This window comes from Centroberyx gerrardi, chromosome 8 (genome assembly GCF_048128805.1).
Source record: "Centroberyx gerrardi isolate f3 chromosome 8, fCenGer3.hap1.cur.20231027, whole genome shotgun sequence".
NCBI classification, from domain to species: domain Eukaryota; kingdom Metazoa; phylum Chordata; class Actinopteri; order Beryciformes; family Berycidae; genus Centroberyx; species Centroberyx gerrardi.
Window position 1 is genome coordinate 1,337,264 of NC_136004.1, and position 18,246 is coordinate 1,355,509.

The window sequence follows — 18,246 nt, forward strand, 5'->3', positions numbered from 1 at the left end:
AAAGATTTGGCTTTGGGAAAAACTTCATTACATGGATTAAAACCTTATATGACACCCCCTACGCTTGTGTTTTAACAAATGGTCTTATATCTGATCTATTCCAGTTGCACAGATCCACAAGACAAGGCTGTCCCTTAAGCCCAGGTTTGTTTGTACTTGCCTTAAAGCCCTTAGCACAGAGGCTGAGGAATAGTACAGATATTCATGGGATCACAGTGGGCAGTAGTCATCATAAACTTTTACTGTACGCGGATGATATGTTACTACTACGCAACCAGAAAAATCTATACCCACTTTGTTAAACTGTATTGAGGAATTCACACTATTATCTGGATATCGTATTAACTGGGATAAATCAGAAGCTATGCCTATATCGGGTTATTGCCCATCTACCCTGTTTCATCAGTGGAAATTTTGTTGGTCTTCAAAAGGCATCAAATACCTGGGCATTCAAATAACTCCTGATTACAAAGATATGGTCCGAGAAAATATCAATCCACTACTACAGAAAATTAAATCTGAATTTGGTAGGTGGACCAAAATTCATCTTTCGCTTTGGGGGAAAATTCATTCTGTTAAAATGATGACTGCACCTGTGATTTATTACATACTATCCCACCTTCCTCTGAATATTCCCGACTCCTACTTCAGAGATTTTGATACTCTTATTTTTGATTTTCTTTGGGGCAACTCACAGCACCGTTTAGGAATGAAGAAATTACAAGCTCATACCAAGAAAGGGGAATTTTCTCTTCCCAATTTTAAATGGTACTACTGGGCTATCAATATAAAGTATATAAGAACATGGTTGCCAGATAATGAGGCAAGTGATAATCCAAGCTGGTTCCAGATAGAGACTGTAGTTAGCGGTGGGCTATCTCCCTGGTCTGAGCTATTTGGCACAAAGTCGCTACAACAGAAGGATCATCCTATTATCACTAATGCTAAATCAATGTGGCACAAACTGCATGGAGCTAGCACTTCCTAAGCTTCAACCAAATGGTAGATAAATATAAATTACCACGTAATCAATTTTGGAGATATGTCCAAATGCAAAGTGCCTTGTCTAAATGGTTAAGAAGCCCTCTTACCCGCCCCACGGGCAGCCCGATTGAAGAACTGCTGATTAGATCATTATCATGTAGGGGCATCGCTCCCAAGATCTATCATTTACTACAGGAACAATTAAGTGACCCCTTGCTCAAGGTCAAGGAACACTGGACGGGGGACCTGGCTGTGGACATATCTCCTGCGGATTGGAAGTCATGTTTGAATAACATTAATACAGTATACAAGGAATTGGGCAATAGGTTTATTCAACTGAAAATAATACACAGATGGCATCGGACACGACAACAACTATATAAATGGAACCTAATACCTGCAGATTCTTGCTGGAAATGTGGAGGAAATGGTGCCTCTATACTACATATACTTTGGACATGTCCAACACTTAAGGACTGGTGGAATAATATCCAAGAGATTATGTTTGAAGTCCCAAACAAAAAGTTCCAAATTTCTGCAAAACTGTCTATCTTGGGCTCAACCACTGAGCTCCAGGACTCTGACTTCTCCTCCTTCGAAAAGAGATGGATTATTTTGGCTCTTACAACAGCCAAACGGATACTACTGAGACACTGGAGGAAGAAACGCCCGCCTCATTACGAAGAATGGTCCACAACAATGGCACAGTTAGCTGCTTATGAGAGAGTGACATACTCTCTACTGAATAAGCTTGATCAATACGTGTTTACGTGGGGCCCTTTCGCCAACTGGCTATCTGTAACTTAGTGGTCAACTTGGTAATTCAATGTCATCAATGGACTGTTGTGCTTATCCTGGAGAAGATGTCAGTGTGGTGGTCTGTGTTTTGTTTTGTTTGTTCTTTTTTTTATTTTATTTTTTTTTTATTTTCCTATTTAATGAGTGAGTGGGTATTTAGTTTTGATGGTTCTGCGATTAAGTGAATCGATCCCTGGCTGTCTTATTTCTGTGTTTAAGTTTTCAATAAAATGTTCATTACAAAAAAAAAGAAATCCGAAAATCTGCGTGAAAAGTGGCGCACGCAATTTTCAGGCCAGTTTTGTCAATCTTCAAACCCACAGGTCCCGCAGACTTATCCGCAGGTGGGGCAGGTTAGGGTCGATTGAAGATAATATTTAGAACGAAAGGGCGGGTTCGGATAGGCTATGTTGTTGTGTCGGATCGGGCGGTCGCGGGTTGAAAAAAACCTGACTCGCCGAAGAGCAAGTTGTTTTGGTCCTACCGGCTCTCCTCCTCCTCTCCTGCGTCTGCCAGCGTGATTGCAGAATGACGTCGGACTCTTCTCCACAATATCGGCACGGAAGCCAAAACGTCATTTCTATCATTTGGCAATTCACAGACCAGCAGCAGCAGCAGAGCCTGAAACTGAAACTTAAAAATCCACAATTTATTCCATACTCGCTACAGCTGTGATGTCGTCGTAGATTGACATGCAATTCTGACAACTGATAGGACAGATACTAGGGGGGACGCAGAACCGAATGAACCGCGGCACGCATGCGTGACCCGAACCGTGGGTGGCGAACCAAACGGTTCGGATTTTTTTCGGGAACCGTTTCACCCCTAGTATCACGTCATGCAGGGATTAAAGCAAAAAAAAAATCTTCTGACTGAAATTTTTTTTTCAGGCCAAGTCATATCTACAATTTGTAAAACAAGTTACAGAGGAGGCCCCCACATTAGGGCGTGTACACACCGGACTGTTTTTTTTATAGAAAAGGCAGGTGCCGCACACATTATCACATTTCTGGACACCCTCCACAACAGACTAATTCCTAATGACCAGGGACCAGAGCAGCCCAGGTACATTATCATCTGGGACAATGTTAGTTTCCACCGGGCTGCTTTGGTCCGCAATTGGTTCACAGGTCACCCACTTTTCATCGCATTCAATCTCCCCCCATACTCTCCGTTCTTGAATCCTATTGAAGAATTCTTCTCTGCATGGCGTTGGAAGGTGTATGATCGCCAGCCCCACCAACGCATAGCCCTTCTACAGGCAATGGAGGAGGCTTGTGGAGACATCGATCAGGGGTCATGCCAGGCCTGGATACGGCACTCCAGGCGATACTTTCCACGCTGCCTCGCTCAAGACAACATCGCATGTGATGTGGATGAAGTCTTATGGCCAGACCCACAAAGAAGGCGAGATTTAGCCTAATTTTTTTCTGTTCTTTTTTTTCTAGCACAAATGCTTTTGTTTTCTTCTACTGCGCTTTTGTTGTTTGAGGAGTGTTACTGTAGAACATTTTACAGTAAGAAAAAAAATAAATAACTTTTTCCCCTTATTTGTATTGATAGTGTGTTATGTTCGGAATACACATCCATACTTTACACATTTGGATACCTGTGTGTATGTGTGTTTACTACATGTATGACAAAACTTTATTGCAAACTGCTATGCCCTGCACACAGAAAAAGCCACAAGTGTTGTTCATTTATACTATCAGTGCGTAGTTGGTGCTTCGTGTGCTTATTCAAATGATGGTTTGTGTGTACTGTATTGACGCAAAAACATAATTTTTTAAAGAGTTTTGCAAGAATTGTTTGCTTTTGCAAGAGATGTATAATGTTTTGCTGGTTTGGTGTAAGGTTTTGTGGTTAGTGTGTAGAGTTTTGCAAAAATAGCCTATAGTTTCAAAGATAGTGCCTAAGCAATCAGAAAAAACTGTAAATGTCAGGTCACTACCCTCAGAATCTTTTATGGTTAGTGACATTATTAGCAATTTTAAACTTGATTTTATTTTTCTGACAGACCTGGCTTGACAGCAATGGTCCCACTGTTCTTATTGAAACTGCGCCACCAAGTTTTAATTTTAGTAGCTCTCTTCTCTGACATATTTCAATGCAAGCAAGCCTCTTTTGGTGATTTTACTATTTTTGAATATCTCTTTTATTTTGAAATGTCTCACTGTTTACCGTCACCCTAAACGCTCGAGTGATTTTATTGATGATTTTGCTTAACTGCTATCAAAAGTCTCTACAGACTTTGATAGTATTTTAATCTCAGATGATTTTAACCTTCATATAGACAACTCAGCTGACCTTGACGCCAGAGAATTTACCAGCCCGATTGATTCATTTGATCTCTCAGCACATATCTGAGCCCACCCACAATCGGGGGCACACACTGAACCTCATTGTTACCAGAGGTATAAATGTGAATGCCACCTCAGTTGTTGATATTGCCGTATCTGACCATTTTTGTGGTCTGCCATGTCACTGATCATTTAGATCTACAAGTTGTTTTGAAAACTGTTAAAAAAACGATTCTATGTATGGGAAACCCTGTGATAACACTGCAGAGATCTTTAGGAACACCAACAAACTAACACTGCCCACTACAGCATCACCCAACGACCACGTGGAGAATTTTAACTCTAAAATAAGAGATCTTATTGAACAAACGGCTTCAAAGAAAACAAAGTCTCACCACAGGAAACAAAAAGCATCCTGGAGAAGCAGTATAAGCTTAAGGCAGTCAAAGAGAAAATGCCGCTAAGCAGAACGAAAGTGGTGTAAAACAAAACTCCAGTTGCATTACGATATTTATAAAGCCAGTCTTCATAATCACAATAATCAAATTAAAAAACGGCAGACATATTTTGCCAGGATCATCGACGACAACACAAAACAATCCACAGACACCTTTCTCTACCATTGACAGACTAATCAACCCACCTTCATCAGTCCACCCTGAACTTCTCTCCTCCTCTAAATGTGAACAATTTGCAGATTTTTTCAAAACAAAAATTACGAATATCAGACATGCCATTAGTAGGCCTACTGCCACGCCTGTCACCGATGATACAACATCAATCCCCTTTCATTTAACCAGGAGACCTAGTGCTATCATGGCACTTTTTTCTCCTGCAACTTCTAAAAAAATTCAGGAAGCTGTGGGCCAGCTAAAATACTGTCTGGACCCTCTCCCCTCAACCTTTTTCCCCACGGTGCAGCTGAGGGCATCACAAGGCAAATTCATGCAAAGACAATATGCTGGTTAAGGGTGTTACTCCGGTAGCACATATACTAAAATATGTTGGTTAAGGAATGATTTCAACAAATACTATGCCGAAACACCAATGAAAACTGTTGCATAAACTGTTCAAACTCTAGTCCCGCCCACAAAGGCGGTGATTGGCACAATCGTTTTTCCAATCAAGAAATCACCTTTGAATAGACACCAGACTCTCTGAATCGCTCGACCAAATCTGAGAGTGGGCAAGTCGCAATTCAGGAGTCTGGAACCAGGCTAGTAATCTGGGGAAAATGGTGTGAAAAAAAGAGTCTCATGAGTATATTAGTCAACTACATTAGGTCAATTTTCTTAAGAATTTATAAATGTATACATGTGAAACAAATAACATATATCAAGATATCAACACATCAGAGGTATAAAAAACAAAACAAAAATGCCTTACTTAGGGGGCTCTAGGCTCTCTGCTCCCCCAGAGAGAAAATTCTTTAAAAAAGCCCAACTTATTGGGGTCAAGTTAATGTCACAACAAAATCATTCTAAGGGTAACTTTGAGGCGCTGGTGTCACAGAATTTGGCATGGAGGGAGAAAGAAAGATGCAGAAGAAATTAAAACTAGCAGAAACTTCAATATTGTCAATTTTGTTAAGTTTTTGGCATAAAACGGATGATACCATTTGTAAACTACCCCTTCCCCCTTGCTTTCACCTGGTCCCATATGTTTGAGTTGCTACAGCGATATCTACTGAACAGTGTCTCCTTTTCTAAAAGCTTCTTAAGGCTAATATGATCATAGCATCTATCTTACGAAGCCTAGTTAGTTTGTAAAGTGTTTCCGAAAAGCATCGTAACACTCAAATTATGACTGCCTTTGACCAGTTTTAGAACACTAAGAGCATCTTGAGAAGGAAAAAACACACTGCAAGATTCATTGCAAAGTTAAAAAAAAGGTTTATTAGTCTTAGAGTCCAGTTCTTGAAGTTTCAGAGAAAATGTAATCATCCCTTTCCAGTCACTATAATTGAAAATCCACAAGGTGCAGTTTTGGGGTTTTCCAGTCCATTTTTACTATGGAAGTCAATGGAGAAATTGGACAAGAAAAACTCAACAATATTTCAAATTCTGTCTTTTCCCAAACTGTGATGGGAGGGTGATGATTTATATTTTCTGTGAAACTTCAAGAATTGGACTCTAATGTCATCCAAAAATGAACCATGTATCCCAAACTGTGTAGAAGTATTCTGGTGTCAGGTGGTGACAGTCCATCCTACACCCTAAAATCCCATTGAGTCCCATTAAGGGAGCTGGTCTCAGCTTTGTTAGCAAGAAAGACAAATTAAAAAAAAAAGTTTAAAAAAGGAAACATTGTTCAGAACCGCTAAATACAATCTAAATAATATAACCGCATGCGGCTATATTATTTGACGAGGGGTCCAAGCACAAAGTGCTGGACCCCTCTGAGTAATGACATCTGAGTAACAGATGATAAACCTTTGATAGTGTAGCAATTTAGCCTAAACGAAGCAAAGGGGTCATACTTATGCAAAACAGATTTCTGTTTATTTTAATTTTATGCCTCAACATAAATTTCTACACATTTGTTTTCACTTTGATGGAACAGATTGCTTTGCATATAACTCGGATATATTTATATATAGATATATATAGATATATATCTATATATATTGACAGACTGCTTGCCTGACCTGGAAATGCCTCTTCATACTGCCGTGGGAAAACAAGCACAGATCATGTACAGGTCCACTTAACGTTACTTCAATACCACAAGGTAATAACGTTTCCTACACTTAAAGTGTGTAGGGCAGCTAGAATACATAGGCGAGTTTGGTGAAAATTGTGGAATGTTAAGTTTCACTTTTGTTTTCACAAGAAGAGACAATTAAATACAACGCTGCTGGTCTGTTGGTCATCGCCAAATGACAGACATGACGTGATCTGCACATCAAGTGAATTAGAGATCAATTTAGATAAATTTCTATACATTTACCAACTTGTATTTTGCCTATGTATGGGAAACACTGCATCTCACAGTCAAAGACGCCCTTTGCTCCCAGCAAAAATATACATACAGCAACTTATACTATAAATTTGGTGGCGTAGAAAGTTCTAAAATGCCATTTAACTTTATGAGATTGCTTCTTAACTTCTTGTTAGTGATTGTGATTGACTACAGCTGGTAACTTCTCTGTGCCTGTATAAATAGGGCTTGATTGACTGCACGCATTAGATTAAGCTACAAACATCAAACAACAATGGGAAAGTCCAAAGAGGTCAGTACAGATCTGAGAAAGTGCATAATAGATTTACACAACTCAGGAATGTCACTTGGGGCCATCTCAAAGCAACTTCAGGTCCCAAGATCATCAGTGCAAATAACTGTTCGTAAGTACAGAGTACTGGGAACAGTGGTCTCTTTGCCAAGGTCTGGAAGAAAACCCAAACTGTCATCCTCTGCTGAGAGAAAATTGGTCCGGATGGTCAGATGTAATCCAAGAATCACCAAAAAACAGGTCTGCCATGATTTAGAAGCTGCTGGAACACAGGTGTCACTGTCCACAGTCAAGTGAGTTCTACATCGCCATGGGCTGAGAGGCTACCGTGCAAGACAGAAGCCCCTGCTCCAAAATCGGCTGATAATGTCACTTTCAATGCAGAGACATCTAGAACAGTGTCAACTTTGCATTGAAAGTGACATTATCAAGCCAATGACACTTCAAATAAAGTGTTACCATTTTTGCTTACATGCAAGTATCTCAAGCAACAGAAAAATCTGTCAACGCATTTATCAATACACAGGATATGATGTTAATATCCCTTGTGCCATAATCCATGGTGAGCATTCATATGGAGGCCCAATTCAGTTTAACAGAATGATACACTACCATACCATGAAGAGAACCATGCTGTGTTCTGGAATTTTGGAGTGCCGCTATCCCATGTTCCTCAAGGTTCTCTTCATGTTTTAACGATAGCAGAGCACCCAGCCAAAAGCATCAGGCTACACCGTCATAAAGTCGCTGCAACAAATATTCCATGAATAATTACACAAATATTCCACACATAAATGCAGGAAGGAGGGAGAAGGAGAGATGCAGAAGAAATAAACACTAGTAAAACTTAAATATCCTTGATGGGACTGTCGAACCTGGTTTTCCTAGTCATAAAACGCCCGATACCAGTTGTGTGGGATCAATGAATGTGGGTGTTGTACCTATGAGAAGGCTAATTTTGTACTTGCCTCAAATAAAGGTTGGAGTTAGACTCTGACCTTACTGTAAACACCATGGCAAAATTAAACAACAAATAGATCCAGAGGAATCAATGGGAAGACCCAATTGAGTCTGACGAGGGTTCCAATGTTGGATTTGGATGATGACTGACACCGCATGGCACAGTTTAAGTAGACAGACAGGTGATGCACAATCAGGGGTGTAGTGGGGAGGCGGGGGAAGCGGTGCTCCGTCACTTATTCGTTTCAAATTGTGTCTTAGACTTCATTGACTGTAGTGGGAAAAAAGTTCCACCTGGATTTAAACTCTTTATCAACTTATACTCATCCCATACAGCTCAGCTGAATGCGAGCGTGGTTTCAGCCACATGAATCTAATCATTGTAACTCCACTCCGTTCATGCATTCATATACTGCATGTATGCCTATCTGCTCTGATGTTTATCAAACAACACGGACCTCCACTACACCGTTACACGTTACAATTTGACTACAAGTACACCTCTGCAGAGAGGGAATGGCTGAGGACCCAGACCCACTTAGGCAGTTTTTTATAAACCTGGCAGTGAGCTTTTTTTAAATTGTCACTAATGCTTTTAAAGTATTGCCTTGTTAATTAGGCAGTTTTGGTAAGATGTGCATTGATGCAAACTGTCCAAATAATTGTTTAATGTGAAAGACAGCAGCATAATATTTGTAGCAGCCTATTGTAGCAGATGCAGTGCCTGAAAAATACTGCCCTGACTAAATGACTCCCCGCCCTGCAGTAGGCCAGTGAAGGAGCTTTACTCACCACTGAGGAGTTCGATCCAGCTCTGCACTGTCTCTGGTGGTTGGGTGTCTTTGATGTGTTTCAGGGCTTCGTCCAGGAGCACATCGCCTGTTGGTGCGTCCGACTTACAGATCACCTGGATATTGAAATATGATGACAGGCAATTACAAGTTATAGTCAACAGGAAGCAGTCTAGATCTGATGTATTGGGTATTTCGCTAGTTCGACTGGCTGGCAGAGGGATGCATGGAGTTCAGTTGTATCGTGTCCAAGAACAGTCATGACTCTCCAGAAGGCCTTTGAGGTAGACAACTGTGTGGGTGGAGGGTGGGATGGGGTGGGGATTCATTAAATACTACAGCACTAAACTGATAATTCTACAGCTAAACCAGCTTGAAAATGAATGCCTTGTCTATTAGATCTCTAGCATACAGTTCTTCCTAGGTAACATCCATCCAAGCAGTGTTCATTTTGTCAACAAAATTCATGATGATAAATTTTCGTTGACGACCAATATTACCATGACGATGACATGACGTTGGCGATAATGTACTGATCCTTGAAAATAAAAAATGACAAAATCTACTTACAGCTCTCCATGACAAAAATTATGAAACAAAAACCACAATGGAAAAAAAGACTTGAAAAGAAATTGGTGCTCCTAAAAAAAACCTACGCTTAGAGCCCTGGGGCCGCACAATGAAGGAGCAAATGTAGCCACATATGATTCGAGTAATTAGCGTAACTAACATAACTACTGGTATGTTCCCTTGTTACATAGCATACACACTACATAATCCATTCTGAAATTACCAGTGGCTACCAGAGAGGTAATGAATACATAAACTGTATAATTAAACAATAATAAATAAATAACTAGCAAAACTTAATGTACAGTGTTACTGTGTCATGCTGCCAAAATGTGATCCAGGTAGGGTCTATTTAATTATATTTAAAAATATAGCCGCAAGGGGCTATATAAATTTCTGACTGGTACATTGCAAAAAGAGTGTTAGTGGTTCTGAGGACATGGTCCAAATATATCCCTTAATATATCTGCCAAGTTTTGCGATAATTGAACCAAGGGATGTGGATTTACGGCCATTTTTGTGTTAGGCCACGCACATTTTTCGCATTTGTGGCGCCCCCTTCAGGCCGAATTGCACAAAATTTGGTACACGTTTGACATGCCTTTCCAGACAAGGCTGAGAAGTTTGGGACTGATTTTACAAATGGACTTTGATTTACCAGCAATTACATGGTTATTACACCATAGGCCCCGCCCACTTTGACCAATAATGACAAAACTTCAGATTTATATTAGTACCTTGTCCTAGAACATTTGTGCCAAATTTCACGCAATTTCATCATCTGGATTAGGAGATACAGTTTTTTGGCATTTGTGGCACCCCCTACTGTTCAATCTTGAAACAGCTTTGCAGACATGGTCATTGACCATATATAAACATGTTCACTGAGTTTCGTGACGATTGGACAATCGGTCGTGAAGTTATAACAATTTAGATGACAGGTCACGACCTCTTATAAATTAAAAAATGTATATTTTCAAAACTAAAGTACATATCAAAAATCCGAAAAGACAATTTAAAGAGCTTGGTCCATAGATGCTACTGACCGATTTTGGTGGTGATCGGTCAAATGGTGTAGGAGGAGATGTTAAAAATGTGTTTTTCAAAACTTTCAAAATATCTCAAAAACTTTCCAGGCAGATCGTGAGGGTCCTTATGGCAAAGTTGTAGCGCAGTGGTACTCAACCTTGCCCTACTCAGGAGCCACACTGACAAAAAAATATTTTTGCAAGAGCCACAATCCAAAAACGTCCCTTTCCTCCCTGAAACCATTATGCAATTAAGAATAAGGATAATAGTAATATGTTATTAAGGAATGAAAAGCATGATGTATAGTGCAATAACTGTAATTTATTATTACCATTGCAACCACGAATGTCACAACAGACAGCACATTGCTGATCATCACAGTCCATAACAGTAGGTAACAGACAGCCCATTGCTGATCACAGTCAATTGCTGATCATCACAGTCCATAACAGTAGTTAACAGACAGCCCATTGCTGATCATCACAGTGCATAACAGTAGTTACCAGACAGCCCAATGCTGATCATCACAGTCCATAACAGTAGGTAAGAGACTTTCGGTTCTACTGTACATTAGTATTTTAGACTAGAAGGGGTTGTCAGAAGAGCAACATTGCACTTACTTCACTCAGTGCGATTTCTGACACTCCTTCTGCCGCACAAGGGATTTGTAGTCGGGCTCTGCGCTGGAAACGGCGATCCGAAGGGCCTCCGTTGTGTGCCGCAGACTCAATCTGTTTCGGTTGCAACATTTTATTCTTGAGAGCGCAGAGAATGATGCTTCACACCGGTAAGTGGATGGAAACATTGAAATGATGCGTCTTGCAAGTCTAGAGATGTTTGGAAGATGCCCCACCAATTCCAAAAGTCCACGACATCTTTAATCCGGAACGGACGCTGAAGTTCATCCAAGCCCTTTAACTCCACAAACTCCATTTGAAGCTGCAGAAGTCCAAGCTGGTCGCTTATTTGCTTCATTTCTTCGACCTCAATCAGGAATGGGTTTTTCACAAGTAGAAAAACATTGCCTTGGTCCTTGAAGTCGCTGAATCTTGATTCGTAGTTTTGCTTGAGCTCAGTTAGCACATCACAGAATTCTGACTGACAGGACGGGGCAGCATCCGCATGCATCGGCATCACTTTCTGCACGTGGGGAAGAATCGGTAATCAGAACCGCAGACACTTTGTTCGTGTACATCCAATTTGTCAGAAAATGCTCTGATAGCCGTGTAGAGCTCATACACGGTCTGTTTCTTCCCTGCATCTTGACATTAAGTTTGTTCAAGTGCTGTGTAATGTCACACAGGAACGCAACAGAAAGCACCCACTCTGTCATCCAAAAAGGAAAACCGGGAAGTCTCCCCTTGGCCGACAATAAAGGTTTTCAGTGGTTCAAGCATATCCATGAAATGTGCAAGCATACGTCCTTTAGATAGCCATCTAATCTCGGCGTGTAACACCAAATCCCCATAGTGAGTGTCAAACTCTTCACATCATTTAAAATTCAAGTGGTTTCTTGCACGGGCCCTGATGTAATTAACCACTTCGATTACATTTCCCATCACATCATTCAGACACTTGAACTTCGCAAACAAAGCTTGTTGATACACAATACAATGGTATGAGAAAATGTCCTCAGCAACCCCTTTGTTTTTCAGTGCTCTTTCAGCAAAGCCACGGCTCCGTTTATCTTACCAAGCATCGCCGGTGCGCCATCCGTTGTGAATGCTGCGATTTTTTTCTGGTCCAATGTTAAACTTTGCCAAAGTTTGCAGTACAGCATTTTTGATCATGCCCATTGTTCCATTTTCCAGGGGAACCATGTCAAGCAGTTCTTCTGTAATGTCAAACTGACTGTTGATTGCTCGGATAAAGAGGAGTAATTGTGGCGTGTCATTTATATCCAGGCTTTCGTCCATTGCAAGGCTGACAAACTCAGCGGATGACAGTTCATCCTTAAGAATATTTTCAGTGTTCTCTGAAATGTCTGATGCCCTCCTAGCCACAGTCGAATCCGACAGTTGAAGTTTTTTTGCCTCTCGTTCCAGGTCTTTTTTTCTCGGGAAACAACGTTGAAAAGGCAAGCAGTATGCAATCTTTCACCATTTCTCCATCAGTATACGGTTTCATCTTTTTCATCAGTTCATGTGTGATTTTATATGATGCCTCTGTCGCCCTTTCACTAGTATTGGTGTGGAAGAAGTTTTTCTGAGCAGTTCGGTTCTGTTTGAGTCTCACCAGCTTTTCAGCCCTTAGCTCTCCACCTTTCGGGAAGTCGGTACTGAACCTTGGGTGTTTTGTTTTGTGATGGAGCTGCAAATTGGACCTTTTAAATTGTGAAATTACGTTATCACAAAGTAGACAGATGCATTTTCCCGAACCGCTGGACACGAAGAAAAACTTGAGTTCTCAGTCCTCTTTAAATGTTTGATATTCCTCTTCATATTTACGTTTCTAAAGTTCTTTAGCCATTTTAGCTTCATGCTAAGCTAGTTTTCCCAGTGTGACAGGGAGTTTGCACTTGCAGGTCTCGCGCTGCAAACAGACCGCGAGACCAGAGATAAATTGTAACTGGTTGGTCAGACGGTTGAGAGGTGGGGGCATAATAGATTGATGTGACTTATGGAGAATGAAATGTTGAATTCTGCTGACAATGTGTCAAACAACATTTATTTAAGTACTTTTTCGATTTATACATTTTTTTTAAGTAGGACTTTAAAGAGCCACAACTAGCCATAAAAGAGCCGCGTGCGGCTCGTGAGCCACGGGTTGAGTATCACTGTTGTAGAGTATGGTCAGCTGGACATGTGTACCAAGTTTCGTGTAAATCGGACAAACGGTGTAGGAGTTATGGCCTTTCAAACGGTAAAAATTTGGACCTTTAATTATAGCGCCCCCATCAGGCCGATTGGGTAAATATTTATTGAGCAGCAACTAGCCACCAATATCTATCTATGGGCAAAATTTCATGTCACAAAAAAAGTGTTAGTCGTTCTGAGGACATTGTACAAATATATCCCTTAATATATCTGCCAAGTTTCGTGATCATTGAACAAACGGGTGTAGAGTTACGGCCGTTTGTTGCTTAGGCCACGCCACACTAGCTTACTTTCGCTCCACGGATCAGTCTGGACTTCTAGCCGCCCACATCGATTTCAGTGGGTGGGAGTACTTGCCTTGACAGACAAACTCCTTCAGCCAATCAGCGAAATCGAAATTGAAAATGTCTTTTCCGCCGAGAAACTCCGCTAGTGCATAATCTTGTTCTTGTTTAATTGTTGTTATTGAGTCTATTTCTGCAATAACTGCACTTATGGTTGTGTTTACTCTACTAACGTTAACGTTACCGCTCGTTGCTTCGGGAGATGCATTCACGTCATCAACTACGACGCAGTCCCTGATTGGCCCGGTTACGTCATCAACTACGACGCAGTCCCTGATTGGCCCGGTTACATTGTCATTTCAGGAAATCGATGTGGGCGGCTAGAAGTCCAGAGTGATCCGTGGAGCTAAACAGAATGTGAGGTCACGTGATCAGGATGGTCTTACCAGGCTAACGCCGCACCACATTTCACGCAATTTCTTCATCTGGATTAGGAGATAGTTTTTTGCCATTTGTGGCGCCCCCTACTGTTCAATCTTAAAACAGCTTTGCACACATGGTTATTCATGATATCTGAAAATGTTCACCAAGTTTCGTGATGATTGGACAATCTGTCATGAAGTTATAACAATTTAGCTGACAAGCCACACCGTCTCATAACTTTAAAAATTAATATTTTAAAGCAGATATCAAAAATCTGAAAACTTAAAGAGCTTGGTCCATAGATGCAACTGACCAATTTTGGTGGTGATCGGTCAAACGGTGTAGGAGGAGATGTTAAAAATGTGTTTTTCAAAACTTTCAAAATATCTCAAAAATTTTCCAGGCAGACCTTGAGGGTCCAAATTGCAAATTGTAGGGTTAGGACACCTGCATATGTGTACCAAATTTCATGTAAATTGGACAAAAGGTAATAATAAACCAGCACAAAAACAATAGGGTTTCAGCCCTACGGGCTTGAACCCCTAATAAACCAGCACAAAAACAATAGGGTTTCAGCCCTACGGGCTGGAACCCTAAAGCCCTATATGACACGTATCTCATAAATTATTATTGCAGCAGGCTACTGAATTAATTTTGTTTTGCACGGTGTGTTTCTCACTCTCCCTATCTAGGCTTGTTTGTCCCTGCCTGCTGCCTGTCATTCTGTGAGAAGGGAGGCGGCTCCTCCTGTCCCTCACTCAGGTTGAGAGAAACTTTTTCCCTCGTCGAACGGAGAATGCGAAATATCACAATGTCAAACAGAGAAAAACAAATATATGATGCACCGCCAAACGTCTATAAATGCCAAGTGTGCCCACTTAAATAAGAAAGGCGGAAAACTGGACAACAGTGTGGCAGTATGCAGAAGCTGCTGAGCAGCTGTGAAACACACATGCAGCACTACAAATCCTGCGACCCACACCAAACCACACCACAGATTTGCTGTTGGAGAAAATGTAGCCTACCTGCTTCACCCTCTTCATCTGCAGGTAGTTCCAGTGATATTAGCACTATTATAATAACAGAAATGTAGAGTGGCATATCGTATGCAATGGAATTACAAATTACCACAGGTGGTCCTAAAATAGCCCACTCCCTTGCCTAGAAGAGCAAGAGTTTTTTGGTTTTTTTTTTAAGCAATTATACAGTACATGTGTACATTGTGTATATAACACTGCAGCAATGCATTATCAATAAACACCATGGCCAGTTTGACAGTATTATGTTGAGTTGACTGATTTTCAAATTTTTTACCATCAACAACAAATTAGATTCCAAGTAGGATGTTATCAGGTCATTTAAAGGAACCATTTCAATGTAAATCTTTCTCTCTCCTGTAACTGGATTCTGTTGATTAAGCCTGCCTACTAGATTTCTTATTGCAACCAGTGTTAAGGATGTAGTAGAATTAAAATGGAACCTTTTCCATGAGACTAACCTCACAGAAAAACGTCAAATGAACATGACTTGTTAACAGCAAATTACGTGTTGGTGGAACGTAAAGTGTTAAATTTACGTATTCCCAGCACGAAACGTTTACATGAAGGAGACACGACTATAAACAGGAAGTAGTGTCACATTGAAGTAGCGTGGTGGCCAGGCGTATGCGTTTGCCTTCGATGCCGGCGACGGGGGTTCGATTCTCAGTGTTTTCAAAGGACATTTCAACCATAAGTCACATTTTAATTCTTAACAAACGTTTTTCTTATTTAACCATGACCAAGCCCGTTCCCTAACCTTAACCAAGTTGTTTTACTTGCCTAAACTTAACCATAACCTTTATCCTAACCTTAACCAAACTTGTTTTACTTGTCTAAACTTAACCAAAGTTGTTTTACTTGCCTAAACTTAACCGTTAACCAACCTTTGGGACGTAGTTCAATTTGTGGCGGAGGAACGTATTTCAATTGGTTGCGGGGGACGTAATTTGGTTCGTGGTGGAGAAATTATTTATTTTCCCATAATACATGTCCACAGCACATAAATCGCCGCTTTAGAGTTCGTGTTCATTTCACGTATTTGTGTGAGATCATGTTGTTTTCCATTATATTGAATCGCATCGTATCGCATTCATATCGTATCGCATCTATACTGGGCTGAATTGAATCGTATCAAATCGTTGGCTGCATAAAATGTACCTTACATGAATCGGATCATTGATCACGTATCGAATCGTCTCAGAAGGAGAGATACACACCGCTAGAGAGGCTGCATTCAGCTCTTATGGTGGTCTCAGTGAGGACAAACAGGAAAGGCGGCATGGTGGGGGGAGTTGACATCAACAACCCTGGCCTGGATTCCAACCAATTGTTGGAGCCAGCACAGCCAAAGCGAGCCTGAGGGTTGACTGCAGAGCTGCAGTGCTACCTACTATTGGTCCATAATAGCCACTAGGAAAACAATCCTGTTTTACATCCGTTATATCCCATTAATGACACAATTAATTTGAAAATCGCCTTAAGGACACATTAGAAGTGAAATTAGCTAATGGGACCATAACCTGTTGCCGAAAAAATTTATTGACTTATTGTATTGTCACTGTATTGTATTGACATATTTTGAGTGAGAAGTTGGGTTGTGGTCCCATTGACTTGCACATAGTTGGGCCGGGTTTGGAGTCTTTTTGCAGCCAGTCCCTAGCAGACGTTAGAGGAATTGCTGCCTGCCGCCACTTCCTTATTGGCTTCAAAATTCACCGGTGGTTTTGGCATAGACCACTGAAACACTAAACAGGAGCTGCGTGCTTTGTTAACACAGAACTAATAACAGAAGTAGTAGTAGTGTTTACATTCTCTGAAGCTCATGTTCTGGGATATTTCTCACCATGAATTCAGTGACATCTGGTAGTCTTTATAATTTGGAGATGAGGGGTCCTACAAATCAATATATTTGCAAACCTCCTCAGCTCGTCTCTCTTCGATCTGCTCTACTGTCTTTGCTATCTGCGGACATCAACCAGATACAGGTAGGAAGAAATACAAAGCGGGCCAATCACAGTTCTTGCAGTCTTGCGTTGCCCTAATCGCGGTTACATTTTTGGAGAGGTGCACGTAAGCTACGGCGGCAGCCTCCACAGGCTATGCTGTACCACCGTACCGACGGTGTAGGTACGACGTGTAAGTATAATTTACCCTTTAGACCACTGAGCCACCAGGACGCCCATCAAGTGAAGCTTTTAAGCATATGCTTAGATTTTTGTGCAACACTTTAATTAAAGCTCAAATTGTTCATGGAGCTGAACGCCAGTTCGATAGATGATCCCCAAACTCTGTGGGATGCTATAAAGGGATGTATTAGAGATTCATCAATCTCGTTTGCATCATATCTCAATAAAAAGAGATTAAGTACAATCAATGATCTTGAAGCAACATTAACTCAATTAGAGCAAAAACAATACAACTCGTATTCCACCGAGACACAAAATAGGATAAATGTGACAAGAACAGAACTTAATTCTATATTAAGGTATAGATCTTAATTCCTTGGGCATAAAACTAGAAGAACATATTTCAGTAGAGCTAAACCAAGCCATCTCCTTGCGTTTAGATCAATACACCTCTAGGTTTGGTGAGCAATCCACGGGATATTAATGCAGAATTTAGACCATTTTATTCTACCCCTTTATACATCAGACATTTCTTTCGGCATTAATGTATGCAAAAATTTTCTTCAAGGACTTGATCTGCCAAGTCTCTCTGCTGAAGAGGCTAAGACTCTTTGCACCCCTATATCATTAGAGGAAGTGAAGGAGGCTCTGATCAACATGAAAAAGGGCAAATCTTATGGATGGTATGGGATGGGATTCCCAGAGCTATACCTCACATTTTGGGATGAACTGGGCCAATCACTGTTAGACATGATCGTATTCTCAATTGAAAGGGGTTCCTTCAATAAAAACACTAATTCCTCTATTATCACACTGTTAGCTCAGCCAAATAAAGACCTGACACAATGCAGGAGCTATAGACCTCTATCACTATTAAATTCTGAAGTTAAACT

General features: G+C 40.8%; 1 protein-coding gene across 1 annotated transcript in view; it reads right to left on the minus strand.

Moving 5' to 3' along the window:
• golph3a (golgi phosphoprotein 3a) overlaps positions 1 to 18,246 on the minus strand; it is a 94,604-nt gene that overhangs the window by 35,928 nt on the left and 40,430 nt on the right. The window contains exon 3 of the mRNA XM_078285436.1: positions 9,067 to 9,181. Coding sequence (XP_078141562.1) covers positions 9,067 to 9,181 — 115 coding nt within the window. The remainder of the gene's footprint in view (positions 1 to 9,066; positions 9,182 to 18,246) is intronic.